Source organism: Alternaria metachromatica (genome assembly GCF_023757995.1).
Source record: "Alternaria metachromatica strain BMP 0045 chromosome Unknown scaffold_10, whole genome shotgun sequence".
NCBI classification, from domain to species: Eukaryota; Fungi; Ascomycota; class Dothideomycetes; order Pleosporales; family Pleosporaceae; genus Alternaria; species Alternaria metachromatica.
Genome location: NW_026055501.1, coordinates 240,691 through 265,724, shown reverse-complemented (window position 1 = coordinate 265,724; position 25,034 = coordinate 240,691). Strand labels below are relative to the sequence as shown.

General features: G+C 53.5%; 10 protein-coding genes across 10 annotated transcripts; 5 read left to right on the top strand and 5 right to left on the bottom strand.

Annotated features, from left to right (window-relative positions):
- Positions 1–502: 502 nt before the first annotated feature.
- On the top strand, positions 503–1,136 carry J4E83_005219 (uncharacterized protein; the record flags this gene model as incomplete). The annotated part of the gene is made up of 2 exons (XM_049332139.1): positions 503–767; positions 823–1,136. The coding sequence occupies 2 exons, from the start codon at positions 503–505 to the stop codon at positions 1,134–1,136; spliced, it is 579 nt and encodes a 192-aa protein (XP_049188590.1).
- A 1,265-nt stretch (positions 1,137–2,401) lies between these two features.
- On the top strand, positions 2,402–3,088 carry J4E83_005218 (uncharacterized protein; the record flags this gene model as incomplete). The annotated part of the gene is made up of 2 exons (XM_049332138.1): positions 2,402–2,602; positions 2,780–3,088. 2 exons carry the CDS (start codon positions 2,402–2,404, stop codon positions 3,086–3,088), a joined length of 510 nt encoding a protein of 169 aa, XP_049188589.1.
- A 4,237-nt stretch (positions 3,089–7,325) lies between these two features.
- Positions 7,326–9,180, top strand: J4E83_005217 (uncharacterized protein; the record flags this gene model as incomplete). Its single annotated transcript, XM_049332137.1, has 4 exons — positions 7,326–7,352; positions 7,398–7,735; positions 7,789–8,997; positions 9,045–9,180. The coding sequence occupies 4 exons, from the start codon at positions 7,326–7,328 to the stop codon at positions 9,178–9,180; spliced, it is 1,710 nt and encodes a 569-aa protein (XP_049188588.1).
- Positions 9,181–9,271: 91 nt separating this feature from the next.
- J4E83_005216 (uncharacterized protein) lies at positions 9,272–10,351 on the bottom strand (the record flags this gene model as incomplete). The annotated part of the gene is made up of 1 exon (XM_049332136.1): positions 9,272–10,351. The coding sequence occupies one exon, from the start codon at positions 10,349–10,351 to the stop codon at positions 9,272–9,274; it is 1,080 nt and encodes a 359-aa protein (XP_049188587.1).
- Positions 10,352–10,806: 455 nt separating this feature from the next.
- J4E83_005215 (uncharacterized protein) lies at positions 10,807–12,636 on the bottom strand (the record flags this gene model as incomplete). The annotated part of the gene is made up of 2 exons (XM_049332135.1): positions 10,807–12,547; positions 12,629–12,636. 2 exons carry the CDS (start codon positions 12,634–12,636, stop codon positions 10,807–10,809), a joined length of 1,749 nt encoding a protein of 582 aa, XP_049188586.1.
- Positions 12,637–13,050: 414 nt separating this feature from the next.
- On the bottom strand, positions 13,051–14,977 carry J4E83_005214 (putative NRPS-like protein biosynthetic cluster; the record flags this gene model as incomplete). The annotated part of the gene is made up of 4 exons (XM_049332134.1): positions 13,051–13,382; positions 13,442–14,148; positions 14,197–14,491; positions 14,539–14,977. 4 exons carry the CDS (start codon positions 14,975–14,977, stop codon positions 13,051–13,053), a joined length of 1,773 nt encoding a protein of 590 aa, XP_049188585.1.
- A 1,560-nt stretch (positions 14,978–16,537) lies between these two features.
- J4E83_005213 (uncharacterized protein) lies at positions 16,538–17,174 on the bottom strand (the record flags this gene model as incomplete). The annotated part of the gene is made up of 2 exons (XM_049332133.1): positions 16,538–16,906; positions 16,962–17,174. The coding sequence occupies 2 exons, from the start codon at positions 17,172–17,174 to the stop codon at positions 16,538–16,540; spliced, it is 582 nt and encodes a 193-aa protein (XP_049188584.1).
- A 1,334-nt stretch (positions 17,175–18,508) lies between these two features.
- On the top strand, positions 18,509–19,798 carry J4E83_005212 (uncharacterized protein; the record flags this gene model as incomplete). Its single annotated transcript, XM_049332132.1, has 1 exon — positions 18,509–19,798. The coding sequence occupies one exon, from the start codon at positions 18,509–18,511 to the stop codon at positions 19,796–19,798; it is 1,290 nt and encodes a 429-aa protein (XP_049188583.1).
- Positions 19,799–20,179: 381 nt separating this feature from the next.
- On the top strand, positions 20,180–24,222 carry J4E83_005211 (uncharacterized protein; the record flags this gene model as incomplete). The annotated part of the gene is made up of 3 exons (XM_049332131.1): positions 20,180–21,128; positions 21,181–21,417; positions 21,473–24,222. The coding sequence occupies 3 exons, from the start codon at positions 20,180–20,182 to the stop codon at positions 24,220–24,222; spliced, it is 3,936 nt and encodes a 1,311-aa protein (XP_049188582.1).
- Positions 24,223–24,269: 47 nt separating this feature from the next.
- Positions 24,270–25,029, bottom strand: J4E83_005210 (uncharacterized protein; the record flags this gene model as incomplete). Its single annotated transcript, XM_049332130.1, has 2 exons — positions 24,270–24,822; positions 24,881–25,029. 2 exons carry the CDS (start codon positions 25,027–25,029, stop codon positions 24,270–24,272), a joined length of 702 nt encoding a protein of 233 aa, XP_049188581.1.
- Positions 25,030–25,034: the final 5 nt, after the last annotated feature.

Below are 25,034 nucleotides of genomic sequence, written 5' to 3'. Positions count from 1 at the left end.
TGAGAGCGCCACATGCGTAGGATACGTACCATAAGTTCCTGAACCCCCCGCTACGTCGACCAAGGGCGATCGGTGCGGCAAATGGATTTCATCAATGACCACCATCCCAAGCGACACAGTATCGACAGTCGACTCGACTTCTGCCTTTGAAAACCAGTTGCCCATGTTGCGCAGTAGCAGATGGTCAGTAAGAAGCATGAAAGAACTGAGTGCACTACGTAAGTGGTGACATCCGTGGACAAGAAGGGGATCCCCCCGCAATCCAACAAACGACGCCAAGACGACGCATGGGCTAGATTGCGTTGGCGGAGCGTGGGGGACTCAGACTCAGCTGCATCGGTAATCCAAGGTGTCGCCCCAGGGGCTGCATGCTGTCCTGATGGCGCTTAGGCAGTGTGCCTAATTTAGGCTAGTGCGACAACGAGCAAACAATCATCTTCAGCTCGCACGGCGCAAGATTCAAAGCACATCACCGTCTCTCAGGCAAGCTGCAGACACGAAAATGCGCATCATATCTGTTCTCGGCGGTCCCGGTTCCGGCAAGGGTACTCAGTGTGGCTTACTTCGAACCACATTCATGTGTGCGCATTTGAGCGTAGGAGACGTTCTGCGGGCAGAAGCCGCTAAACCCGACAGTCCGTACACGAGCATAATCGAGGACAACATTCGCAATGGCCGCGTCGGACCGAAAGAGATCACAGTTGGAGTGCTGCAGAGCCATATCAAGGAAGCTCTGGATAATGGGATCCAGACGTTCTTCTTGGATGGTACATTCAAAAGTTCCAAACCACAGTAGAACGAGGCTAACACGTTTGCCGCTAGGATTCCCACGGAAACTGGACCAAGCAGAGTACTTCGAAGAAATCGTTGGGCCCATCGATCTTGTTATAGTCTTTGACTGTCCTGAGGTCATGTTAACACAACGCCTCTTGCAACGCAGCCGAGCCGATGATGACACCGATAACATCAAACGACGTATCGAGACGTTCAAGGCTACCACATCGCATGTCGTCAAGAAATATAGTGATATGGGCAAAGTGGTAGAGCTGAAAACGGATACAGAAGTGGAAGATATCTTTATAAGGCTTCAACAGTTGTTGAAAGAACATGACATGGAGCTTGAGCCTAGGAACTAGGGGTATAGCAGTTTCTTTTTGGCCATGGCAAATGGACGAGTTATCGGACGTCGTGTATGTCATGCGGGAAACACACTAATACGTGATTACTTCTATCGTCACTGTGACATCATGGTCGGAACGGAGAACGTGCGACTCTACATGGAATGCAAGTCTTCGTGATCCGGTGATTCGGTGAGGCCGAGGTAGCGCATCGCAGAAGGTTTCAGAACCACGTAGCCCATCTCTGTCTACTTTCTACATTGTTCTTAGAAGGCCGATAGGGGAATGTAGAAGAGTTGAGAATAGCTACTACTGTTCGCACTCATACAGATGTGACAGATGGCTTACTAGCATGATGCATGCCTGCTACTACGGCCTAGAGACGGTAGAGGACCTCGGGAGGTAAGGACTATGGGCAACACGAGCACTAACGTGAGTGCGATACAGCGATGCGACAATAACATACGGTTTTATCGAAAAGCGCGTTGTGATCTTACTGACGCGGTGAAACAGGAGAAGCCGGCATCATGCCGGACAGGCTGGGGTGCTTGGGCCACCACCTCGGAGCTTGACAGCGTTATGACGTCATCGATTGTCGTACCGGGGCGCAAACGCACGGGCAATTCTCTCCGTTGCGCTCTGATAGATTCGTCCCAACGACATCTTGTTGTATGACTGGGTAATCTTGCCAACGAAGTCTCGATTTCCTCTCGCCATGCTACGCACTCGGTTGACGCAGACACCTGATAAGCTGTAAACGGTGCTTGATTGCAAACGTGCTGGACAGGCAACTAGGCGTCTTGCCCAAGAGAAAGAGAAAGGGTTATCTAAACCATGTGTGCGAAGGTTGAGATGCTCAGCTATAAGGCAGCTGATACGTAGGTCTTGGTACCGGAGAAGGCATTGGCGCTGTGTCGAGATACACAGTGTTTCAGACGTTGCGCCATGGCTTTTGAGGCTCTCTCTCAACCGTTGCAAATTTGGCGTTTTTAGGGGCCTTGAGATTTGTTACATAGACTCATTAATTCGGCAATAGGTTACCTTCATCCATGTCTTCTCTTTACCATTGCTTCCGTCTGCTTCTACCGCTTTCGACTGCGATTCATTCGAGCGTCTTTGTCACGTCTGTTATGTTGACTTCCTAATCGGTCGATCGCCGCACGCTCACCGCCTTGGCGCGGTGAATGGTGAACATGAAGAGCGACGCGCTTTGACAGGGATCTCAGAGACGCCCATACAGAGATTTCCAGCCCCAGAGGCTTCTCTCTCATCTTCTCAACAACATGGCGAGCCCCGAGAAGGTCGCTGAGCTGGCGGCGCGACTGGGTAGCCTCGCTGATAGCATATCGACCCACGGAGATCCTCGCGAAAGATCCAAGACGTCGCTCCAAGAGGCTGCGGTGGAGTTGGAGCAGACTGTCACCAAGTTCCACTCACGCGGCGATGCTCACGTACTGGTGCTGATTGATGCGCATAGTCATCCGGTAAGCTGTTCCTCTGTACCCATTTTCCAGAGCCTAAGTCAGATGGATACACGACGATCTACGTTGCAAGATAAAGAAGCAGATGATAATGTAGCCATCTAGGACGTGTTTGAGTGTTTGAGTACATTTCAACATGACGAGCACTTCCACAACATCAATTGCTAATTCTACACTCAGTTCTGTAACGACGTCTACTACAAATCCTCCGATAAGATCTACTCCGCGTTCGAAAGAGTCAAGCCATTCAACATCAAGAGTCGTCTTCAGAAAGCAATTAAGAATTACTTGATCGGGATATCCGCAGTTGCAGCACTCGGGGCGTCTCGACTGATTGTGCGCCTATATGCCAACTCGGCCAAGTTAGAGAATGATATACTTCGCCCGCTTCAGCAATTTGCTGTTCAATTCTCCTCGATCGACGCCGACTTCGACTTCATCGGCGTTCAAGACGAAGCTACGGTGGAGCTCAAAGTCTCTAGTGAGTGACACTCGAACATCTCGAAATGTCTTTCCTAACCATATTAGATGCCTTCGAAATAGCTCGGTACGACCCAAATTGCAAACACATCTTCCTCGCTGCTTGGAGACGACCCGTATACCTCGCGATGCTGCGCACATGTTCCAAGAAAGTCACGCTAGTCCAAGGAAATGGGATGGGCGCAGGGGTCAAGTTCGTTCCGCTGCCGTGCGGTTCTATCAGCATCCCGGATATCTTCGATAAGCCCGCAGGAAAAGACCCGTTCTCTTCACTCACATCGCACTTTATACGCAAGTGCTTCATAGAGAAACTAATCAGCGTTGAGGCTTCTTACAAAGACGAGTCACACGGTCTCTCACACGTCAACACTCACTGTAATTGCGACATTGAACCTACTACGCCAAACGATACCACAGATACGTATCGTCAAGACGTTCGACTTCCGTATCTTCAAGACGGAAAAAATGGCCATGTACCCGTCAACGAAACTGGACATCGTCTAGACTACCACATGGAGCCTCCTTCTCCCGCCGACAGACAAGCATACGCAGAGAAATTCGGAAGTGGCGCCCCGCCTTGTAGGTTGTTTCATCTCGGGTGGAGCTCATGCCGCTTTGGAAGCAATTGTTCCTTCGATCACTCGCACGTCAGGCGCCAGGTTTACGAGGTGATTAGATACATGGCAAAGAGGAAGCCTTGCGTGATGGGCAGTGATTGCCGTCGTGTAGACTGCATGTATGGGCATGTTTGTCAAGATACGAGGTGTCTCAGTGACGATCTCGACTCCTGCGGCATGAGGAAGTTTCATGGGGTGAGCTTTGGGTCTGTGGTGTGGGTACCTGGCGATCTTGCTCCACGAATTCCCGCCGGTGGTGCAACAGGTGTCCTAGCTGAGGAAGGAGAGGGTGCGACTGTGAAGTCTTCCTGGTACTGAGAAGTCATGACACCTATGACAGCATGTGATAGGTACGGAGCTTTGGACCGAGTCTGGCCCTGGCGCAGGTAGACCATCGTCTACTATGTAGCCTACAATATCTTTGAATGAACACGTTCAGACAATACGAATGCGATGTAGATGTCTTGGCTATATGTCTTACTCGCAGCCGACGAATCGTAATCTCGCAACGCGCTTTATGAAACATACGATCATCTCGCCGATAAGCAATCACAAGTTTCCGGCTTCTATCCCAAATTTACCTTTGTTGGGTCCCGAGTAAGCTTTGACACACTGACTTAAGGAAGACCATGACCTTTCACGCAGATTGCTGCCTAAGGGCCACACACTCCTCCTTTCGTTGCGCCCGCGTATAAAATCGCTGTCCGTAACACTGCTTCTCAAACAATGATCAGTTGCTTTGTACTCAACCCCTAGACCCAGCGGCAAAATGTCACAACACTCGAGTCGCCAGGAAGCTTCAAATGCGGTCGAAGAAGCAGTAAGTTCGTCTCATACAAGGTTAATGTATGGCAATACTGACAATTCAAGGGCTTGATCTCGGTCACGATCAACGAGTATATCGCCGAGAAGCGCCGCGGATGCGCCACATTCCACGCGAAGACGGTCGGGTTCAAGGTGTCTCCGCGAAAGACCCAACAAGTTTCTTCCGGCTACTATAGCTTCGTTGGTACAAGCCCAGGAACCCCTCGCGTCAAGATACGCTATGATCTATCGTTGTCGAACAAGTCAGACATAGCAGACATATCTCCTCTAGCATGTGTCCAGGTCCGCGGGCGCCGTAGCTGGCGTCCTCTACGTGATTGGGTTGAGGTTCGGTGCAAATGCAAGGGCTTTAGCAACGAGACCGGGCTTGTACGTGCGACGTGAACGTTACTCAGATACCAGGCTGACACGACTCTCAGCTCGTTGACTACCGTTTGTTACGGGACCGTCTCCTCGAGTTGCGCAAGATCGACTTCGATGTATGGAGGAAGACCTCGATCGCCGACATGTCCTTGGAGTCGCTTCAAGACGGAACCTTCTTCGCGCGCCATACATCTGGGGAACTTGGCAAGACAAATGCATTACAGATACGCCGACGACCCTCATTGGTTCTTACATGCGGTCCAGTAGCAACCTTATTGAGCGACGTAGAGATTGGGCTCTCATATCAATGGGTTTCATTCGGAAACTGGCTCACGGCAAAGCTCGCGACACTACCTCCACGTGCTGTTGACAACAGCCAACAGTGCTGGTGGCAGGCGAATGGCCGCGCTTTTAGGTTGTTGGACTTGCCTTTCGAACTTCGCTCGATGATATACAGACAGCTTCTTGGGCTTTACATATGGCCTCACAAAAAGCTAGGGTATCAGGAACACCCGTTGCGAAGTCCGTTGAGAATCTTCGGCCAGGCAACGTATACAGCGTACACTAACCGCTGCATGGCATTCGCACGGACTTCTCAGTACTCTCTCGATCCCATCGGAAATGAACGACCTTGGGCGTCGATCAACACCAACATACAGTACATTTGTAAGCAGGTAAGAGCCGAGTTCCGCAAGTTTACCGTGACATCGACTGTGCCGCATTTTCGGGATCCCTGGACGCTCATAGAGGTGTTGCCTAGTTTACAAGGCAAATGGCTCCGTCACATCTCTCTCGGTTTTCCCAACTCCATTTACTTCAGGTTTCTGGGCTATGATGACCAACGCCAAGTGGAGTGGCCAGGTCAAGCTTTGATTCGAGTCTTTGGGAAGATCCCGACGCTAGCTCGCCTCCATTTGCATTTCCAGGTTTCTCTCCCCCGATGGATAGAGAGGGTAGGTATCGAGGATCAATTCTTCTCCCACGACCCTTGGGTTCGGTCGTTGCCGAGCCATCCTACTGACCTGATCTCCTGTCAGAAGACACTACTGGATTGGTTCTTCACACTGGCGCTGGAGGACCTTCGACAGATACCATCCGTAACTATGTCCGGACATGTGAAACTCAGCACACGTACTAAGTGGGAGGCAATACTGCATGATGAGCGCAATGGTACGCTTCACAACCTTTCCGCTGAAAGGCTGACAATCATGTCAGATTACTTGCGGCGACCTTTGTAAGTCCTGTTTCCCTCCAGCTTGAGACTGTTGTTGCCGGTGTGTGTTCTGACCATCTCTTACAGTCCTCCTGTGTGCTTCTGCAAGCGCCCGTGCCACTGGTGGAAGGAATTCGGTCCGCCTGCCTACGGCGAGATAGCTAACTTCGAGTTCCCATGGCCTACAGGCCGCATGAATTACGACCCCAAAGTACACGATCGGTTCGTATGCGAAGATTGAGGCACAGAATACTTAGAGGGATAGGCGGTAGAAGGACTGGGATACCTGGAGACAAACATGCTCTTTACGAGCCGCGCCGCTGGAGCCTGAGGCGTAGTGAGGTTGCGCGATAGGCTAGACACAACGAAGATATTATCAGTAGAACAGCAGGAGCTCCCTGTCGTGATGTTGGACCGTCGATGCTGGTGTCGTAAGCTCGGCGTTCTAGTCTTCTCGTGGCGGCTTCCCCTTATTTCCCCGCATCGCACTAGTGACGTAGCGCGAAATAGCGTGGCTCGGCAGTTACACAAGTCGTCAAACCTCACTCACGATCACCAAACCATCACTCTTTCGATCAAATTCCCGTGCGGTCAGCTTAACCCTCGCGCGAACTTGCGCAGCGTGGCTGAGCGTGCTCGAAAGACATTTGCCGCCCACTTCATCCGCTGCCGCTCGATCCCGGAACCTGGGTCGAGATCACAGCGCTGCGAACATGGGTATGAATCGATATACCGGGGTTAAACAGAGGCTAATACGTGCTCAAGGCTCATGACTGGACAGCGCGCGCCAATATGTGCCGTAGATGATGTGCTATCAACGATGAGACGGCACGCAGGTCCTTCACGTGTGGAAGATGCGGAGAACCTGGCTGTTGGAAATCAGGCTGGGCGATAAGTACCCAGACGCTCAGCGGAGGATCGACCGGCCGTTGTCTACACATTTTAGTAACCTTTTGTCTTGGATTCTGCTCCGACTACAATTGCCGGATCACGAGAGGTGCTCACGGTGCTATCCTGCCGACATCTTCACGCGCTATATGGCAAGCCACGTCTGACTTGCACTCCGGCTGGTTTTCGAAGTCGAATCGCAATAGCACCGACATTCCAGATTGAGTCAGAATAGGCCCGCGAAGTGCGCCTGCTCGTACAACACGCGATACAAGTACCTCGCTGCGTCCTTAGTCTGAGCACAATCATCGCCTCTCACACATCAGTTGCGTTGACCACGATGGAGGCACACGACTATAACGAAGATGTAAGTTCCCAAGATGATTGATACCGCCAGTGCTAAGCGATGCAGGAACGCCGGCAGCTCGAAGCCGAGCTCCACACAGAGATCCTTCCCGGCACGGAGGTCATGGCAGATGTAGGCTCACACCACTTCGTCAAAGGAGCGCACCGCCAAGTCCTCGTTCCACAACCCAGCGATGATCCCAACGATCCTCTTAATTGGAGTACCGGGTGGAAGATGGCATGCATCATCGCGGCATCAATGGCCACGTTCACGCAAGGATTTGGTCCATTGGCTCTAGCACCAATGTTTCCGGCACTGATAGAAGCTTTCAACACCGATCTGGCGGGTGCAGTCCAATTTACTGGTGTTTGCATCTTGGTACTGGGATTTAGCAATTTCATCTGGTGAGTAGCATCATACTATGATACAGACGCCAAAGACTAATGGGTAATGCTAGGGTTCCAATTAGCACATCGTTCGGTCGTCGCCCGGTGTATCTCGCATCCCAACTCATCAACTTCGGTACCTCGATATGGCGCGCCAAGGCCAACTCCTACAACTCCTTCATGGGCGCGTGCATTCTCAATGGCATCGGCGCTGGGCCGGCTGAGACTATCATGCCCGAGATCATCGCCGACATCTTCTTCTTGCACGACCGTGGGAAGTGGAACACTCTTTACTGGGTAGTCTACATGGGCTCGCTGATGGTCGGTCCCATCGTGTCTGGATCGATGACCGAGACGGTCGGCTGGCGCAGCTTCTGGTGGCTCAATACCGGCATCCTCGGCCTCTCATTCTTGATGGTGGTCTTTATGTTCCCAGAAACAAGGTTCAAGCGCGCCTTGCCCGAGCACTTGGGGCAGAAGAAACCCAGTTCACTAGAAGAGAAGACGCGAGCAACTACCCAGGAAGACATCAACCACTCCGACAGCGAGAAAGAGACAAATCCAATCCAGCACATCAACACAGCTAACTCCGTCCTGCCCAACACGGCCGGTCTAGAGATGTCCGAGACAGCTCAGCGAGACCCCTTCCTTGGCCGCGGCAAACCTGGCAAATGGCAGTGGAAGATCTTCCAACCAAACGCCCACCCGTTCCGTTCCATCTTCCTCGACCTTTGGATCCCGTGGAAACTGTTCGCCTTCCCCATTGTCGAATTCGCCGCTTTCGTCGTCAGTTGGTCATGCTCCAGCTTCCTCACCATCAACCTCACGCAAAGTCAAGTCCTCGCTCTACCTCCCTACAACATGAAGCCAATGACAGTCGGATTCACAAACTTTGCCATCATGGTGGGTGCATTCATCGGACTCTTCACTGCTGGTCCGCTCAGCGATTGGGTGTCTGCAAGGAGCACCAGGAAGAACAATGGCATACGTGAGCCGGAGATGCGGTTGCCGGCTATGATACCTTATGTCATCATCATGTTTATCGGTAACATCGTCGTGGCGATAGGCTATGAGCGCAAGTGGCCTTGGGAAGCTATCATCGTCATTGGCTACACATGCGCTGGTATCCAGGTTGCAGCGCTGCCAGGTATCGTCAGTACATATGCTGTGGACTCCTACAAGCCCGTTGCAGGCTCGTTATTCGTCGCCATTACCGTCAACAAGAATCTTTGGGGCTACGGGTTTGGCAAATTCATCACACCGTGGAGTGAAGAGGTCGGGTAAGTCTCGTAACTCTGATCATGAAGAGCTTTGCTAACTGTGGTAGATTTATCTCGCCCATTATGACGAATGCGGCTCTTGTTACGCTCTGGTGCTCGTTTGGTATTCTCTTTTGGTGGAAAGGAAAGACGTTCCGTCGCTGGAGCAAGAACAGCAGTGTCCATCGACTGGGCGCTTTGTAATGCGCAGCGCACCTCTTTATCTGCAAGTTCTCCTGGTAGTACCTTCCCTACTCATAGCTCTCAGCCTGCAATCATCTGTAATCCTCGACCCTTACTCATCTTCCTTCTCCCTCATTCTCTTACTCCCAGGTTGCGCACTCTTCTTCACATCATCAGCAATCCACTCCGACTCATCTGCCTTGCCCTCCAACTCCTCCCACCCATGCACCTCCATCTCCTCCAGAATCTCGTTATTCTGCCTCAACCACTGCCAATGCAGTAGAACCTGCCACACCCTCTCCAGCAGCGCGATACCACTCAACCCCGCCACTTCTTCATCAGTCAACAAGAGATAATCGTCCAAAGCCGTAACATGATGCTTCATCCTCGCTATCACACCATGCGTCCCATACCCTCCCGCCGGCGCCGCAATCACTGTCGCAATGATATTAGGCAGCCTGGACCGCCTATGCGGAAACCTCGCCGGGAAACTCACGGGAACCGGATCCGGCGCCGGTACTCCCGTTGGCGGCATCGAAGCGACCGCAACAGGCATCTCGCGACCCGTCGCCCCGTGCTCCATCTTCCACTCCCTCAACATATCGTACCGTAGCACCAACCGCATAGCAAGTTGTTTCTTCTTATCATAAAGCCTAGCCATAAGCGCCCTATTCTGCACAATCCCCTCCGGCAGCAACGTCCGCGTGACCAGGAAAAGTAACTCCTCACATAGATACCGGAAACGACCTGCGGGTCTATCTTCAAGTGCGGTAAATAGAGCAGGCCAATTTGTCTTGTTATCCACTGGCCGGAGTAAAGTGTCGATGAGCGGATGCAGTCCTTTTGTCCCAAGGTTGCTATGAACTCTCCCCCAGACTTGTATCGCATCCAACCCCGCCTCCAGCGTCCCTGCAAACGGGTTCGGGACTGTGGGCGCGAAGTGGTAGTGTGCGGATAACTTTGCGGCTGCTGCTTCTTTCCGCGCGGACTTTCCCGGTGTGTCTTGTTCGAGCAGCGAGGAGGGCGCGTCGCTGACGGTGCTGTTGGCGCGGACGCCGCGGCCGCTGCGTGTAGGTGGCGGTGGGGGCGTGGGACGCGGTGTGTGGAATGAAGCTTGGGAGTCGGAGAGTATGCTTTGCGCGCGGTCGACGCGTTGGAAGCTGCGGCCGCGGTTGCGGTTTGGTGTTGCCATTTTGGGTGCGCGGACGGAGTGGGCTGGACGGCAAGAGCGAGCGAGCGAGTGTGGAAGTGGTGAGCGGGGACGGGAGGGTAAGACCTGCATAGAGTATTTTGAGTATGTAAGTGAGAGTGCGCGTTGTTATTGGTATGACGTGTGTAATTGTAGTGGATCGGGTGGAGGTGAGCGTGAAAGGGCAGTGAAAGAGGATATGATATTTTCTGTCATGATGGTAAGAGGCAGGTGCATGTTTGCGAGGCAATTGGTGTGGCTTGCTGTCTTCTCTGAAGCCATAAACTGGTCCGCAGAGGTTTGACACAAAAAGCGTTACCTGTACTCATGTTGAGGTTTGTATTAGTCTACACAGCAGACACCATAGCGCAACAACGTGGTGATACTTTCGAATAGATTCTTCGATTCGTAAAGTGACTTTACCGTACTCGCCGCCTGAGACTACTCGCATCGACCACTCAACCCTTGATAGCCTGCTGTTGCATCTTCTCACCACTCTCATTCGCCGGCCCAAGACCCATCTTCGCCGGCCCACAAAGCTGCACACCATCTTTACTAAACCTGCTGCCATGGACCGGGCAATCCCAACTCTTCTCCGTAGTATTCCAGCAAACCACACCCTTCAGATGCGGGCACAGCGCGGAGAACTTGTGAATCTGACCACCCTCATCCTTGTATACAGCGAGCGGGTTGGTGGGGTTGGTGTTGAGAACACCGCCCTCACCAGGTACAAGGTCTTCGATGTCTTTGATGTCAGACTGAGCGAAGCGCTTGTACTGCGCGTTGATCTGGAGGTCGTGGCTGATCATGCTGGTTGCGGACTTTGCGATGGAAGCTAGGCGCTTGGGGTCGTAGGCGGAGATCCAGGAGTTGGGTTGCTCAGTGATCGAGTCTGCGATGAGCTTTCCGGCAAGAACACCATGGGTCAGTCCGTTGCCAGAGTCACCGGTGATGATGTAGATGTGCTTGTTTCCTTGGTTCTTGCCGATGAACGCCATGTGGTCGACGGGCTCGAAGACCTGACCGCTCCACTTGTAGTCGATTGTGGTTGCTTGTGGGAAGCGGGCGCGTGTCCATTCTTCAAGCTCTTTGAAGGGTGCGACGGTATCGGCTTGGCCAACTTTGTGGTCACCTCCACCCACGACCATGTAGTCATCCTTCTCGTCGCACTCGGTGAGACGTATGTACTTGTAGATTTCGGCCGAATCGTAGATCAGGGCGTCCTCGACTGAACCCTTGGGCACGCGGATGGCGATACAATATGTGCGGAAGTATTCCTCCTCGGCGATGACTGACAGCTTCTGAAGCGGGACACAGGTAGCCTCGACAGCATCGGCACACTTTATGGTGTTTCCGTCGGCTGTCTTGACGTAGACATCCTTGTGGCCCATGCCCATGATCTCTACGCCCTTCTCCTGCACGTCGATGCATCGCGTGTTGGTGTAGCACGAGAAGTTGGACTGCTGCTTGAGGAAGTCGAGTACACCGACAACGTACTTGGTGGGATGGAACGTCGCCTGCTGTGGGTATATGACGGCATCGCTCTGATCAATGCTACCCTCCCAACCCTTGAGCTTGAAACCTTCCTTGTATTCTGTGGGGATACCGAGCGCCTTCGCCTTGTCGCCGTCTTCGATGAGAGCCTTGATGTCGCTCGCATGGTCTTTTGAGTCTTTGGGGTATTGCGAGAAGTCGTAGCCGGGCAGATGGCGGTACTCGCACTCAATGCCCAGCTGCTTGGAAATCACACCGACGCGGTTAAGCGCCCAAGTGTGTGATTCAGCAGCCGCCTTTGCGCCCTTGTCCCCGTGCTTCTTCGCAATCGCAGTGTAGCCGTCATCTAGGTCGTTGGCGAGATGCCCGCTGGTACGTCCAGTTTCACCTGAAAGCACCTCTCGACCTTCGATCAGGACGACGTTCAGGCCACGAGTGACCAGCTCATAGGCGACTGAGACACCAGAGATGCCGGCGCCGACAATGCAGACGTCCGTCTCGAGGTCCTTGTCAAGCTTGGGGAACTTGGGGATGCTCTTGTACGGCAGGTGGTGAATCCAAACAGGATCCGTCTCTCCGCTCGTGTACATGAAGTGCTGTGGGCTCGAAGTCTTGGCCGTAGCTACTGGCGCGTCGCCGCTCATGGTCGCCATATTCGCTCGTGCGAAAGCGTATTTCGGTGTTTGCTGTAGGTGGGGCGCGAGTCTGCTATATGAAGCCAGACGTATAGAGGATACTCGTGCGGTGTTTCGTAGGAGAGAGGTACGGAAGAGACGAGGGGCAGACAGCGACATGTCTTAACGGCAGGTGAAAGAAGCGTGGGAGCTGCACGTGGAGGTACATGGTGTTGTATATGCCTAAACTGTCAATAATCATGACGGGTTCATGTAATAGCCTGCGCATCATTGGCCAGGTGCGTCGCGTGAGCCAAAACAAAGCATTAGCAATGGTGTAGCTTTGACGACGACATGACGTCGACTGTGCGACTCCGTGGAGCGTCAAGTTGTGGATGGAAGGCACGACTGTCAGCGGAGGAAAGAGTCTGAGCAAGAGGTATAAAATAATTCAGGAAGTCGGTAACGTGGGTACAGCTGAAGAGAAGCAACCGCGCAAAGACGATGATGAAGTCGCGATAAGAACAATGATGTTTGCGCGAAACCGTAACACGCTAAATTTCATCCGCGGCACGTCAGCACGTGACATAGTGCTTACCTCCCCTCCGCGGGCTTCAACAAACCCTCCGCAACATCCTTTAACACGAACTTCTTGATCTTACCGCTACCCGTCAACGGTACTTCCGCATCGCAGTCCTCTCCCAGCCAGAAGATATGCACAGGCGCCTTGTGCCTGCCCAGCACCTTCCGCACCCAGCCCTGCACCTCAGCCAAATCTGGTTTATCCGTATTGGGCTCGTGTAGGAGGAAGGCAGCGGGCACTTCGACGTAGCGGGGATGTGAGACGCCGACTACGATCGCGCGGGCGATGGATGGGTGTGCGACGAGACGTTCTTCGATTTCGAGAGGGTAGATGTTTTCGCCGCCTGATTTCATATTAGTTCGCAGATTTCAAGGGTTGTGCTGACGAAAATGAGACACGTACCTCGGATGATGATATCCTTGAATCGCCCGGTGATGGTGCAGTATCCATCCACATCTAGAACCGCCTCATCACCAGTGTGTAGCCAAGGCTCGCCATATTCGTCGCGAACAATGAGCTCCGCCGTCTTCTCAGCATTCTCCCAGTATCCGCGGCAGACTTGGTACCCCGCGACGCAGAGTTCGCCTCTGACGCCGATGGGCACGACGCGATCCTGATGGTCTACGATCTTGACGCGCGCATGTGGTAACACCGTGCCGACAGTAGTCAACCGCGCATGCAGAGAGTCAGTCGTGTGTGCGTTGAACACCGTCGGGCTGGCCTCGGTGAGCCCATACGAGGACGTGAAGTCCGACATGTTGAGCTCATTGACCATGCGCTCCATCAGCCACTTCGGCACTGGACTTCCCGCTACGATGCCTGTTCTTAGATCGCTGGTCCAGCCCTCCGGCCGTGGCACGTCCATTATAGATTCCATCATAGCCGGCACACCGTGTAGGGCTGTGCACCGCTCAGCGTCGATAGCCTGCATACATGCAACTGGATCGAATTGTTCGGCTGGGAAGACGATCTTTGCACCGTGTGTGAGGCAAGCGAGGAGGCCGAGGGTGAGACCGAAGCAGTGGAAGAGAGGTGGTGGGCAGCAGAGGGTGTCGTTCGGTGTGAGGTCCATGCGGTCGCCGATGAAGCGGGAGTTGTTGATGAGGTTGCTGTATACATCAGTAAAGGGCCAGCTGAGATGATATGGTAACACTTACTGGTGCGTCAACATGGCAGCCTTCGGGTTGCCAGTACTACCACTCGTGAACTGTAGGTTCGCGACATCATAAGGACTTATTATGCCGTCGAAGATATCTAAGATATGCTCGGGGATGTATTGGGCTTCTTCGATAAGGGAAGAGTAAGAGATGAAGCTATCGTGTTCGCCGCGTATCAAGCACACAGTCTTAAGATCCGGCAGCGTGGTGCTAATATCGGCTTGGCTGAGCTTCTCAAGCAACGGCCCATTGTCGAAGCGAGCGATTGTAGGTGTGGTGAACAGTATTCTGCATTCTACTATTGTCAGTATTTCCTTCATGTCATACGTCAGAATAACTCACTAGTATGCTTCAGCGCATACTCCATCTCCGTCGCCGTATACGTATTGTTGAGGGTAACGCAGATACCCCCCACTCTCGCACACGCAAAGAAGAGCGCAATGTACTTCTCGCAGTTCCCGCTCATGATACCTATTCTATCCCTCGGTCGCACTCCCTCTTTCAGTAGAGCTCTTGCGAGCAAACTTGACTCCTCCCATAGCTTCTTGTACGTCCACCGCGCATCTGTCCAGGGAATGACGACGGCTTCATTGTCTGGGTAGCACTCGACTTGCCGCTGGAGCAGTTGCGAGAGTGTTAGTTGGAGTAGTGGTGGATCCAATGGCCCTGCGACGATGGAGAGATTGGGATATGGTGGTAGGATGTAAGGGTCGATTTGAAGTAGTGTTTGGTTCAGACGCTGTAAAGCGTCATTCCGCGATTGGTCGTATATCTCTCCCATCTCGATGTGTGTATGTCGCTCCCTCGCAGGCAGCGTGTCGAAGTACGATGTTCCAATGCGGAAAGCGATCCGAATGCTACCTCAAAACGAAGAGTTCGCAACGGTGGGTATAAGTTGGCGACTAAGCTGATGGAAGGCGTAGAGAGAAAACGATAAAGAAGCAATAGTATACAACAACACCCATAGGCAATCAACCACTCGACGATGAACCTTCGAAGTAGCAGCTTCGGCCATAGCACCCAGCGATAACAACAGCTCAATGACGGTGCTTCGCCGATGGCTCGGATCTAAGAGCACAAACAGGGCAACCCATCTCGCCCTCCAAACAAGCCGTCTCCGGAGCCCTCGAAACGACGCGTCTGTGGGCCATCACTCACGTTTCGATCGACTACCCACGCCATCGCCGGCCTCTCGCTCAGCCCTGCTCCTTCCGGACGCAACGCCGCAGCCAGTCTAACAAGGCACCATCAAGTGATGGGCAGAATTTTCCTTACTCACAGCAGGTAAAGATCGTCGCTCGAAGTCGCATCGCCCCCGTGGGTGTAGTTCGTTTCCATTGCATGTTGGGACCGATGACAGCAAGCGGCGAAGCCACCATTGTCGGGGTAGTAGACCGACAAGGGTCGGGCGCTCGATCTTGATCTGATAAGATTAAGGCAGGCTATGGCAATATCCGGGCGCTGCGACATCGGTGGGCCCTTTCTCGTAAAGACCGCGTGCATCGATGCAGCAAATTTTTATCAGATCAAAAAGAAATTTTTATCAGATGGAAAGTACGAGTAAGGCGTCCGGCATGGGATGGGGCGCTGGATGTGGAGGTGCACATGTGGGAAGCATGCTCTAGCGCCTGGTATCCGGCTGGGCAATAACCTCCAGCGGATCAGATAATTTACTGGCCTGCCCCATCAGGCGCCCAGGTGTCATGCCGGTGCATCTGATAATTTTTCATCCACATCCACCATCGCGTAGCGATCTACCAGTTCGAGAATGTAGCCGGGGCCTGTCCTGTCGTGTCGCTGCAGTGCCGTTATTACGTGTTGCATCCACACCCCATCTCCACAAAGTGACCGTCATCCGAGCGCGTGCAAAATGCGGTCGAAGACATGCCGCCGTCCACTCGCGGTGCGCACTGGCTTGTGCGCTATGCACCGACGGATCAGATAAAAAATTGCGGCTAATTATCAGATCCGCGGGCTGCAGCGAGGAGACCGGGGGTGAGACGGTTGTAATTGGTTGAAGGGGACGTGAGGTCATGTCATATGTGACGTGCGTGTCGTCGGTTAGTGTGGGATATACGAACGGCCGGATGAATGTAATGTCGTACAACGGTGTAAGTTTTGCTTGTGAAAAGCGATGCGGAAGCTGTCTAATGCACATCACAATGCTGCGGCCGTCTCCAGGCGAAACCCGGGTTGCGGTATTTGGGGTCGGAAGCTAGTTCCGACGTGATCGGAAAGGGAAATGGCTCACGCATTGAGTTGGAAGATGGACATGTGATATTTACATCAATGGAAATCGGTATCGCTACATGGTATCGAGAAAGGAGCGCATAATGCCAAATCACAGTTTCGCTTTCGCGCCTGCATCCAGGCTTGGGCGAACCTTCTTCTCGCCGTCCCAAGTAAATGGACTCAGCGTGAAGAACTTCTCCCGGTTGACCATCATCAGCGCACTGCGCTTGTGAGGAAGGTCCATAAGCTTCTCAACGTGGAAGCCGTGGGCGAAGTCATATGCTAGCACCGTGCTACTCGTTGCTGCGGGTTCACCGACCAGGTTCCAGGTGCGCGGCTCATCGAGGAACATGTAGTGCATTAGACCAGACCACCACGCAGACACGCGATATGGCCCTCGGAACCGCACGTCGCCGACGAGTGAGTGCCTGCCACGGTCGTAAGGCGAAGACTGGTAGTGAGCACCCATGTGATCTTCCTGTGACATGTGTTAGTCCATAGGTTGTACGAGATCGGAGATGATCTTGACTTACCATCGCCCAATAAACTTCAAAGTACGCAAATAGTATGTCGTCGAAAGCCGCGAACATGGTGAGTACGTGGGGGTCCTCATGCAGCTTTCGGAGATATTCGCGGTGTTGATCCAGGGTACCGGTTTCGTTCCATCCCGCAGCGACACGTGGGTCGTTTTGCCACTTGTTGAATAGGCGGAGATGCTCGTCATTGGTGTAGTCGAGAGCCACCATCGTGAAGTGCTCCTTGAGATGTGGAACCCATCGGCTATAGATGATCGAGCCCGGCTCGGGTTTTGGCTCACGAACTGGATGCTGCGTGTGCCGGGGGAGAGCGGGGAACTGTGTTGATGGCGCATTTTGAAACGGAAAAGGAGGATATCGCCTATCGATCGGCTTTCCTGCGGCGTCGAGGTGTGGTGCCCAGACTGGACGAGCACCGAATGGAGATGCCGCGCCCTGCCAGAACGTTCCTCGGAAGAGGAGATGGCCATCATGAGGCGCCGATGCGTTGGAAGCCTTGGGATGCGAATGAAAGAGACCAGTGGCGTATAGCTCTTGGGCTAGTGCTTGAGAGTCCTTCCCTGACAATAGCACGCGGAAGTTCTCAACTAGGGGATGCAGCGAGACCAACGCGTAGGCGATGAGCCAGAGCTGCGGGACAGATGGACGATCTTGGGTCCACGTAACTGTCACATATGGAGATCTTCGAGTGCGCGCCCAAGAACTGTTATCTCCCATCGGCGGTACAGCATCTTGGCTCAAAGTCCCAACGTCGCTGAACGTCACAGTCTCGTTATGTAGAGTTGCGGGTGGAGCGATCCCTTTGCCGGTATCGCTCTGTGACGAGAGCTGAACTTGATAGCTGGCAGACTGGCCTTTAGGTGCCACGTTCGCGACAGTATATGCCGTAAGGTATGGGTGAGGAAGCTTGAGAACGAGCGGTTCCTGCGCGGTATCCGGCTTAGCTTGCTGCGCCATGGCGATGAACAATGACTGAGAATGAAGAAGAAGAAACTGAAAATACAGTCGAGCATGCGACAGCAATGGACGAGAAGCTATAACCCGGATGCTTGAAGTCTCTCAAGATGCTCGAGAATACGATGCGTGAATGTTTAACCGAGGTCGTTCCCAATATCCGGTATAGCTTAGGCCACTGCATTACGCAGGCTTAGGTGGATTTGTTACCCATTCTCCGGCAAGGAAAACAGGTCACAGGGTTGTGGTCAAGAGGTGGCGTGAGGAAAGCTCCGATTTGGTGGCTGATCCACCCCATGTGGGCCGGAGTCTAGCTTCCACAAACCCATGCAGGTCGGCGTCAGTGGACGAAAATGCATCGCGCATTTAGTACCGGCGACGCTAACCATTGGTGACATCGTTGTTTCGAGCGTGGGCATCGATATACCTGATGATGGCCAGTGCGCAGGGTCTGCAAATTGTGCCTGAGCTGTGCAATCGTGTTATGTCGCTGTAGTACTATATCTCTTAGCGCTGAAACACTTCTTGCTGTACAAATCAAGAAAGCGACAATCGATACTTGCTCCAAATCGACCAAACTATCTTCCAAGATGACTTCGACTGAGAGGAGAGCAAGCGACGCAGCGACTGCCGCACCCATGGCGGATTCATCGCCATACTACGACCTTGTCTGTGTCGGCTTTGGCGCTGCTCAACTCGCCACAGCCATCGCCAATCGCGAATCTAAGACGCCGTCCAAAATGCTTTTCGTCGAGCAGAAGAAATCCTTCTCATGGGGATCGACATCCAACATCTCGAGAACGCGAATGGAGAGCCCCTTCATGTACGACCTGGCGACCCTGCGCAACCCAAGGACTGCTTTCAGCTATGTCAACTATCTGCTCGCTCGTAAACGTCTCATCGAGTTCTCAAACTCGGATCGTCTCAACCCTTTACGAGAAGAATTCGAAGACTACATGAGGTGGTCCGCCGAGCACTTCAAAGACGAAGTTCGCTATGGCAGCGAAGTCGTTGGTGTAGCGCCAGAGGTTGAGGCAGATGCTGTGCAAAGCTGGAAGGTGGCCGTCAAGGACAGCGCAGGCAAGACATACGTGGTGCGGGCGAGGAGTCTTGTCGCACCCTCCCCAACAAGAGCGAGCAGTCCAGCTGCGCAGCCATTACCGACTGTCGACTTCCTATCCGGGCAGCGGATTATCTCCATGAACGAGTACCCCAGCAGGCGTAACGAACTGCGAGGCGCCAATGAGCCACGACTCAACGTGTCTCTTGTTGGCTCAGGCGAAAAGACTGCCGAGGTGCTGGACGACCTCCTGACGTGCTCGCGTCTAGGAAACATTACCGTCGTGACAGAGGACGAATCGCTGGCCCCTTTGACGGTTCTCGACGACACGAAGCCCTCGCAACCCCAACTTTGCTCGATCTGGGCCAAACCAACTAACGCGCAGCCAGCTTCCGTCACAGAAGCATCGGAGCTCATCCAGACGATTTACATGCGCGCGTACGAGAAGCTAGTCCAGTCCAAGGGCGAGTTCAGACTGCGCGTCATCATTGGGAAGGACGCTGCTGCCGCGTGCTCACATTCCGACTTCATCATCAGGGATACGGCAGCAAGTCCGCTTTCGAACACAGCATTGTTCCAGGGCATTGATTCGCTCATCCTGGGCTGCCGGCCAAAGGGAGAGAGCCTGGAGGAAGTGCAGTTCAAGCGTGGCGCCGTCGCGGAGGGCTGCCGGCTGTGGCTGGTGTCCTCGAAGTCAGAGGGCGGACGTGCATTGGCCAAGGACATTGCCTTGATGGCCGGCGAGATCGTTGGCAAGGCAGCGACAGGGTCATCTGAAGTACGGGATGGCGCCGGACTACAGGTCCAGGCTAGGATATAGAGCGGGATGATGGTGCGCAGCTGTGGGTTCTGGGTTCCAAGGTTTAGGCGCTAGATGGTGCAAAATTTTATCTAATCTGATGCAACTTGAGCACAGACCCAATGCAAGTGACTCGGTGACACGTCCTGAAGCCTCCACACACGAACCACACCGGCCCACACTACTTTCCACCACGCATCCTTCTTCACGTGACGCTATGCCTCTTCACGCTGTGCTAGCAGTTGACCCTGCTGCTGCACCATGTCGATCTTGGCCATCGCCTCCTGGCGCGGCCATAGCGCCCGGGGGGTGAACCTCATGCAGGCGTCTTCGCGCAGCTTCACCACTGCATACGGCGCGAGATACTCCTTCTTGAGCTCCTAACCACGTCTCGCAGGCTCAATGCCGTTCAGTAAGCCCTCTGGGGCCTCTATCAGGCGTTTCTTTGGTTTCCTACACCTCCTCTTCTACGCAGACCCGACATGGCTCGACAAGATACTGGTCTTCGTGGGCGCTATAGCTGCCATTGCAGCAGGCGTGCCATTCCCACTCATCGGAATCGTCTTCGGTCAATTGGTCGATGAGATCAATGTTGCGACATGCAACAACCGCGAAGGTAGCTCTAACGGGTCTGAAGAAGCCAACATCACGCCCAAGATCCTGTTGCTCGTCTACATCGCTTGTGGCACTTTCACTTGCATCTACACGCACCTTGTATGCTGGAACTTGGCATCACAGCGCCTAGCTCAACGCATCCGAGACCGTTACCTCCGAAATCTGCTGCGACAGGACATGGCCTTCTTTGACAACCTACAGGCCGGAGAAGTGTCTTCTCGACTCAACGGCGACATCCAGTCAATCGAGAGTGGTACTGGCGAAAAGGTTGGCGTAGCTCTGACTTGCCTCTCCTTTTGTGTCACGGCCTACATCGTTGGCTTCATCAAGAATGCCGAGATCGCTGGCATGCTCGTCTCTCTAATCCCTGCATTCTTGCTCATGGCCGTGGTTGGCGGTCACTTTTTTGGCAAGTATGCTGCCAAGGTGGGGGATTGCTTTGGGTCCGCTAGCGCCATCGCGTCCGAAGCTCTCAGTCATGTAGGCCTCGTGCATGCGCTGGGTGCAAATGCCAGGCTCGAGGCAAAGTTCGAGGGCCATTTGAGCGATGCTCGTGAAGCAGGTGTCAAGAAGGCCACGACCGCTGCGGTCCAGGCTGGTCTGCTCTACTTCATCGCTTTCTCGGCCAGCGCCTTAGGTTACTGGCAGGGTAGTCGCAGAATCGCAGACTCTCTCGAGGGCAAAGGCAGTGCGACTATCGGAGAGATCTACACCGTCACATTCATTCTGCTCGATGGTCAGTATCTTACCGATCGTTTAGTTCTTCCGATGCTAACTTCCGATACTAGGTGCTATCGTTCTCAGTCAGATCGCTCCGATGTTGCCGTTGTTTGGCGGGGCGATATCAGCTTTCGAGCGCTTGCGCAAGGATATCGAGACTCAACCCACCATCGACAACACCTCGTCATCCGCGGAGAAGCCTACTCATGTTGATGGGACTGTTGAGTTCCGCAACGTCGCGTTCACGTATAGTTCAAGGCCTGATCATCCCGTGCTGAACGGTATTTCTTTAACATGCGAAGCTGGTACGTCACCTACATGGCACGGAATGGAAGTACGTAGACTGACCATCTAACTCAGGTAAACTGACTGCTATCGTGGGTCTTTCCGGAAGCGGCAAGTCCACAGTCGCTAGTCTTATCAGCCGGTTCTATGACCCCGAATCTGGCGATGTAGTTCTGGACGGCCGCAATGTCAAAGACATCAACATCAAGTCTCTCCGAGGTTTCATCAGTCTCGTCCAGCAAGAACCTTCACTTCTTGATCGCTCCATCTTGGAAAACATTGCTCTCGGTCTCGTCAACAGCCCGCCTCATGCCCATCTCGAGAAAACGCTGCTGAGCGGAATCCTCGCTCAGGTTGCGGAAGACGTCAGGGGCGGCCAGGATCTTGCTCAAGTCGCCGAGAAGGCTGGTCCTGAAGTTGTGGAGATCGTTCAACTTGTGAAGAATGCTGCAGACCTCGCCGATGTTGCTATCTTTATCGATCGCCTGGAGTTCGGGTTCGCGACCTCGGTTGGCTCGAGTGGCAGTCTCGTCAGTGGTGGACAGAAGCAGCGTATTGCTCTCGCCCGAGCTCTGGTCCGCGACCCTCGTATCTTGATCCTCGACGAAGCCACCGCTGCTCTAGATTCAGCTAGTGAGCAGCGCATCCAAGCTGCTATTGAACGGGCTTCCCGCGGCCGGACAGTGATCTCGATCGCTCATCGATTGTCCACGATCAGAGCTGCAGCGAAGATCATCGTCATGAAGAAGGGTGACATCATCGAACAAGGAACCCACGATCAACTCATGGACTTGGAAGGGTCATACGCAGACATGGTTCACCTCCAAAGCGTCAAATCTGACGACGGTGCGACCAGCTCAAGAACCAGTCTGGACTCCCGCGATGCCGATTCTATCACCAATGAGAAGTTGGCTCTGAGTGCGCAGGAGCCTGATGCTGTACCGGCGGATGACACCAAGGCTGCGGAAGCTGTCGAGCACACCAAGGGTGTCGTCATTGCGGGCTCTATCAGAAAGACGATGCTTCCCTTGACGCGACCGTACCTGCTTCTCGTGATGCTGGCTTTCTTGGCAGCACTGGTAGTGGGTGGCCAGTACTGCGGATCGGGTCTTCTATTCGGTAACATCATGGGCACCATGTCTCCATGCAACACGCCCGAGTACGTTCGTTCTAGAGGTGAACTGCTCTCTGGAATGTGGTTCATGCTTGCCTGTGTTGCCTTCCTGGCCAACTTCACCAGTTGGGCGTCCTTTGGTCTCTTGTCGGAACGATTGATCTACAAAGTCCGCAACCTGTCTCTACACACGCTACTCCAACAGCCGCTACAATGGCATGAGTCTGAATCAAGAAGCCCGACTGTGCTCCTCGAATTCATCACAAAGGATGGCCAATCGTTAGCGGGCTTCAGCGGCTCCATCATTGGCACACTCTTCTCCGTCGTTGTCAACTTTATAGCCGCCATCATCCTCTCCCACATCCTCGCATGGAGAATCGCAATTGTCTGCCTCGTCGTCGTACCACTTCTCTTGGGCGCCGGTTTCATGCAGTTGCGTGCTATTGGCAAATTCGCCGCAAAGCACGCTGGAGCTTTCAGCTCTTCTATCGGTGTTACCATCGAAGCCGTCTCTAACATCAAGACTGTGCATGCACTTTCTATCGAAGAGGAGATCATTTCAACTTACAGGCGATCGCTGAAGGCTCCACGCAAGGAGATGGTGAAGCAGAGCTTCAAGACCAACGTCTGGTTGGCCGTCGCCAACTCTTGTGGTACATTCATTTACGCTTTCGCCTACTGGTGGGGCACCAAGAACATCATCGAAGGCAGGTACACCCAAACTGAGTTCTTCGTCATCCTGATCGCCATGCTTGTCTCCGCACAGCTATGGGGTCAGCTGTTCACGCTTGCACCTGAGATCTCCAAGGCCAAGAGTGCCATGTCGCGCATTTGTGGACTAATCGAATTGGGCAAGGATACGCCTGATGCGGGTCGCCGTGATGACCCCAGTCTCTCGGAGAAGAACCAGGACGACATCGAGGCACTGGCTGAATCTCCAATACCAGCTACCACACAAGGTGGTGCTAGGGTTGTCTTCCGAGACGTGGGCTTTTCGTATCCAGCACGTCCTGGTGTGCCGGTCTTGACATCTCTTTCTTTGACCATCCAGCCCGGTCAATTCTGCGCTTTGGTCGGACCATCTGGTGCAGGTAAAAGCACTGTTCTGGCCCTTCTTGAACGATTCTACTCTCCCTCCTCCGGTAGCATCTCCATCAACGGCCTCGATATCTCTCGACATCACGGCGCGTCCTTCCGCGATGACATTGCCTATGTACCTCAAGAGAACATTCTCTTCCAAGGAAGCATCAAGTTCAACATTGGATTAGGAGCGAGACCTGGGCACACCCCATCCGACGAAGAGATTCAAGAAGCCTGCGAGCTGGCGAACATACACGACACCATCATGGATCTTCCCCAAGGCTATGATACCGAGTGTGGCTCCAAGGGCAACCAGCTATCTGGCGGCCAGCGTCAACGTTTGTCCATTGCTCGAGCTCTTGTGCGTAAGCCGAAGTTGCTGCTGCTGGACGAGAGTACGAGCGCATTGGATGCGGAGAGTGAGAAGGCCTTGGAGCAAGGCCTCGAGCGGGCTGTCAAGGGTCACGGTGTGACCGTCATCGCGATTGCGCATCGACTGAGGACGATCGCCAGAGCCGATGTGATCTTCTTGGTTGAGGCGGGTAAAGTTGTGGACCAAGGACGTCACGAAGAACTGGTGCAACGCAGTGAGAGTTACCGCGTCAACGCTCTCCATCAGATGCTTGGGTAGATTTGTTCGTAATATGTATCTTTATATCGCATTCCACCATGGCAGTTTCACGCCAGCTCCACAGACTTTGGTAGTCTCTTTTCTGCGCCTTCCGGCAGCCAGACGAACAATGGAAGCTCTTGGTCCTCCCTCGCGCCGTTGGTCTTCTCCGGAGTAATGTCTTCCGACTTGTGCACCAGCTTTTCTTTCAATCTCCTGCTTCCCATCTTTTCGTAAAGCTTGATGCCCTGCTTTGAGCTCTCTATGTACATGGGCAGCCCAGTCTGCCGGCAAATGTCCATCTCATACTTGAACAGCAACTCGCCAATGCCCCGCCGTTGATAGTCCGGGTGCACGGCCATGACGTGGCAGTAGACGTATCTCTCATTGAGCCACAGCTTCTCTCTCGCGTCCCAAAGCGGCTTCACAAGTGCCTCGGCGCGTTCACGTTCCTTGCCCTCCAGCCATCCAATCTCGCCTCTCTTCCAATCACTAGGCGTGATATAGACATCGAAAAGCGCCATCCCAACGATCTTGTTAGTGTCGGTGTCGACACATTTCAGGGTGTATTGCGTTGCACTTGTCTTCCAGTACTCCGAGACATGGCCGGTGTGAGCCTGTCTTCTCCTAGTCAGTCCACACGTCCAATAGTCAACGCGATTCAATGACCGGCACTTACCGAAACTCGGAAGTTGAGTCTGTCAAATCTCTCTCGGTAGCCGAAGGAAACAGCGCGCGCGTGATCGGGCTGTCCTTGAAGGCTGCAAAGTGCACATCGTACACCGCGCTAATGTCTGGCACCAGAGCGGGGAGGACTACGAAACCCATATTGA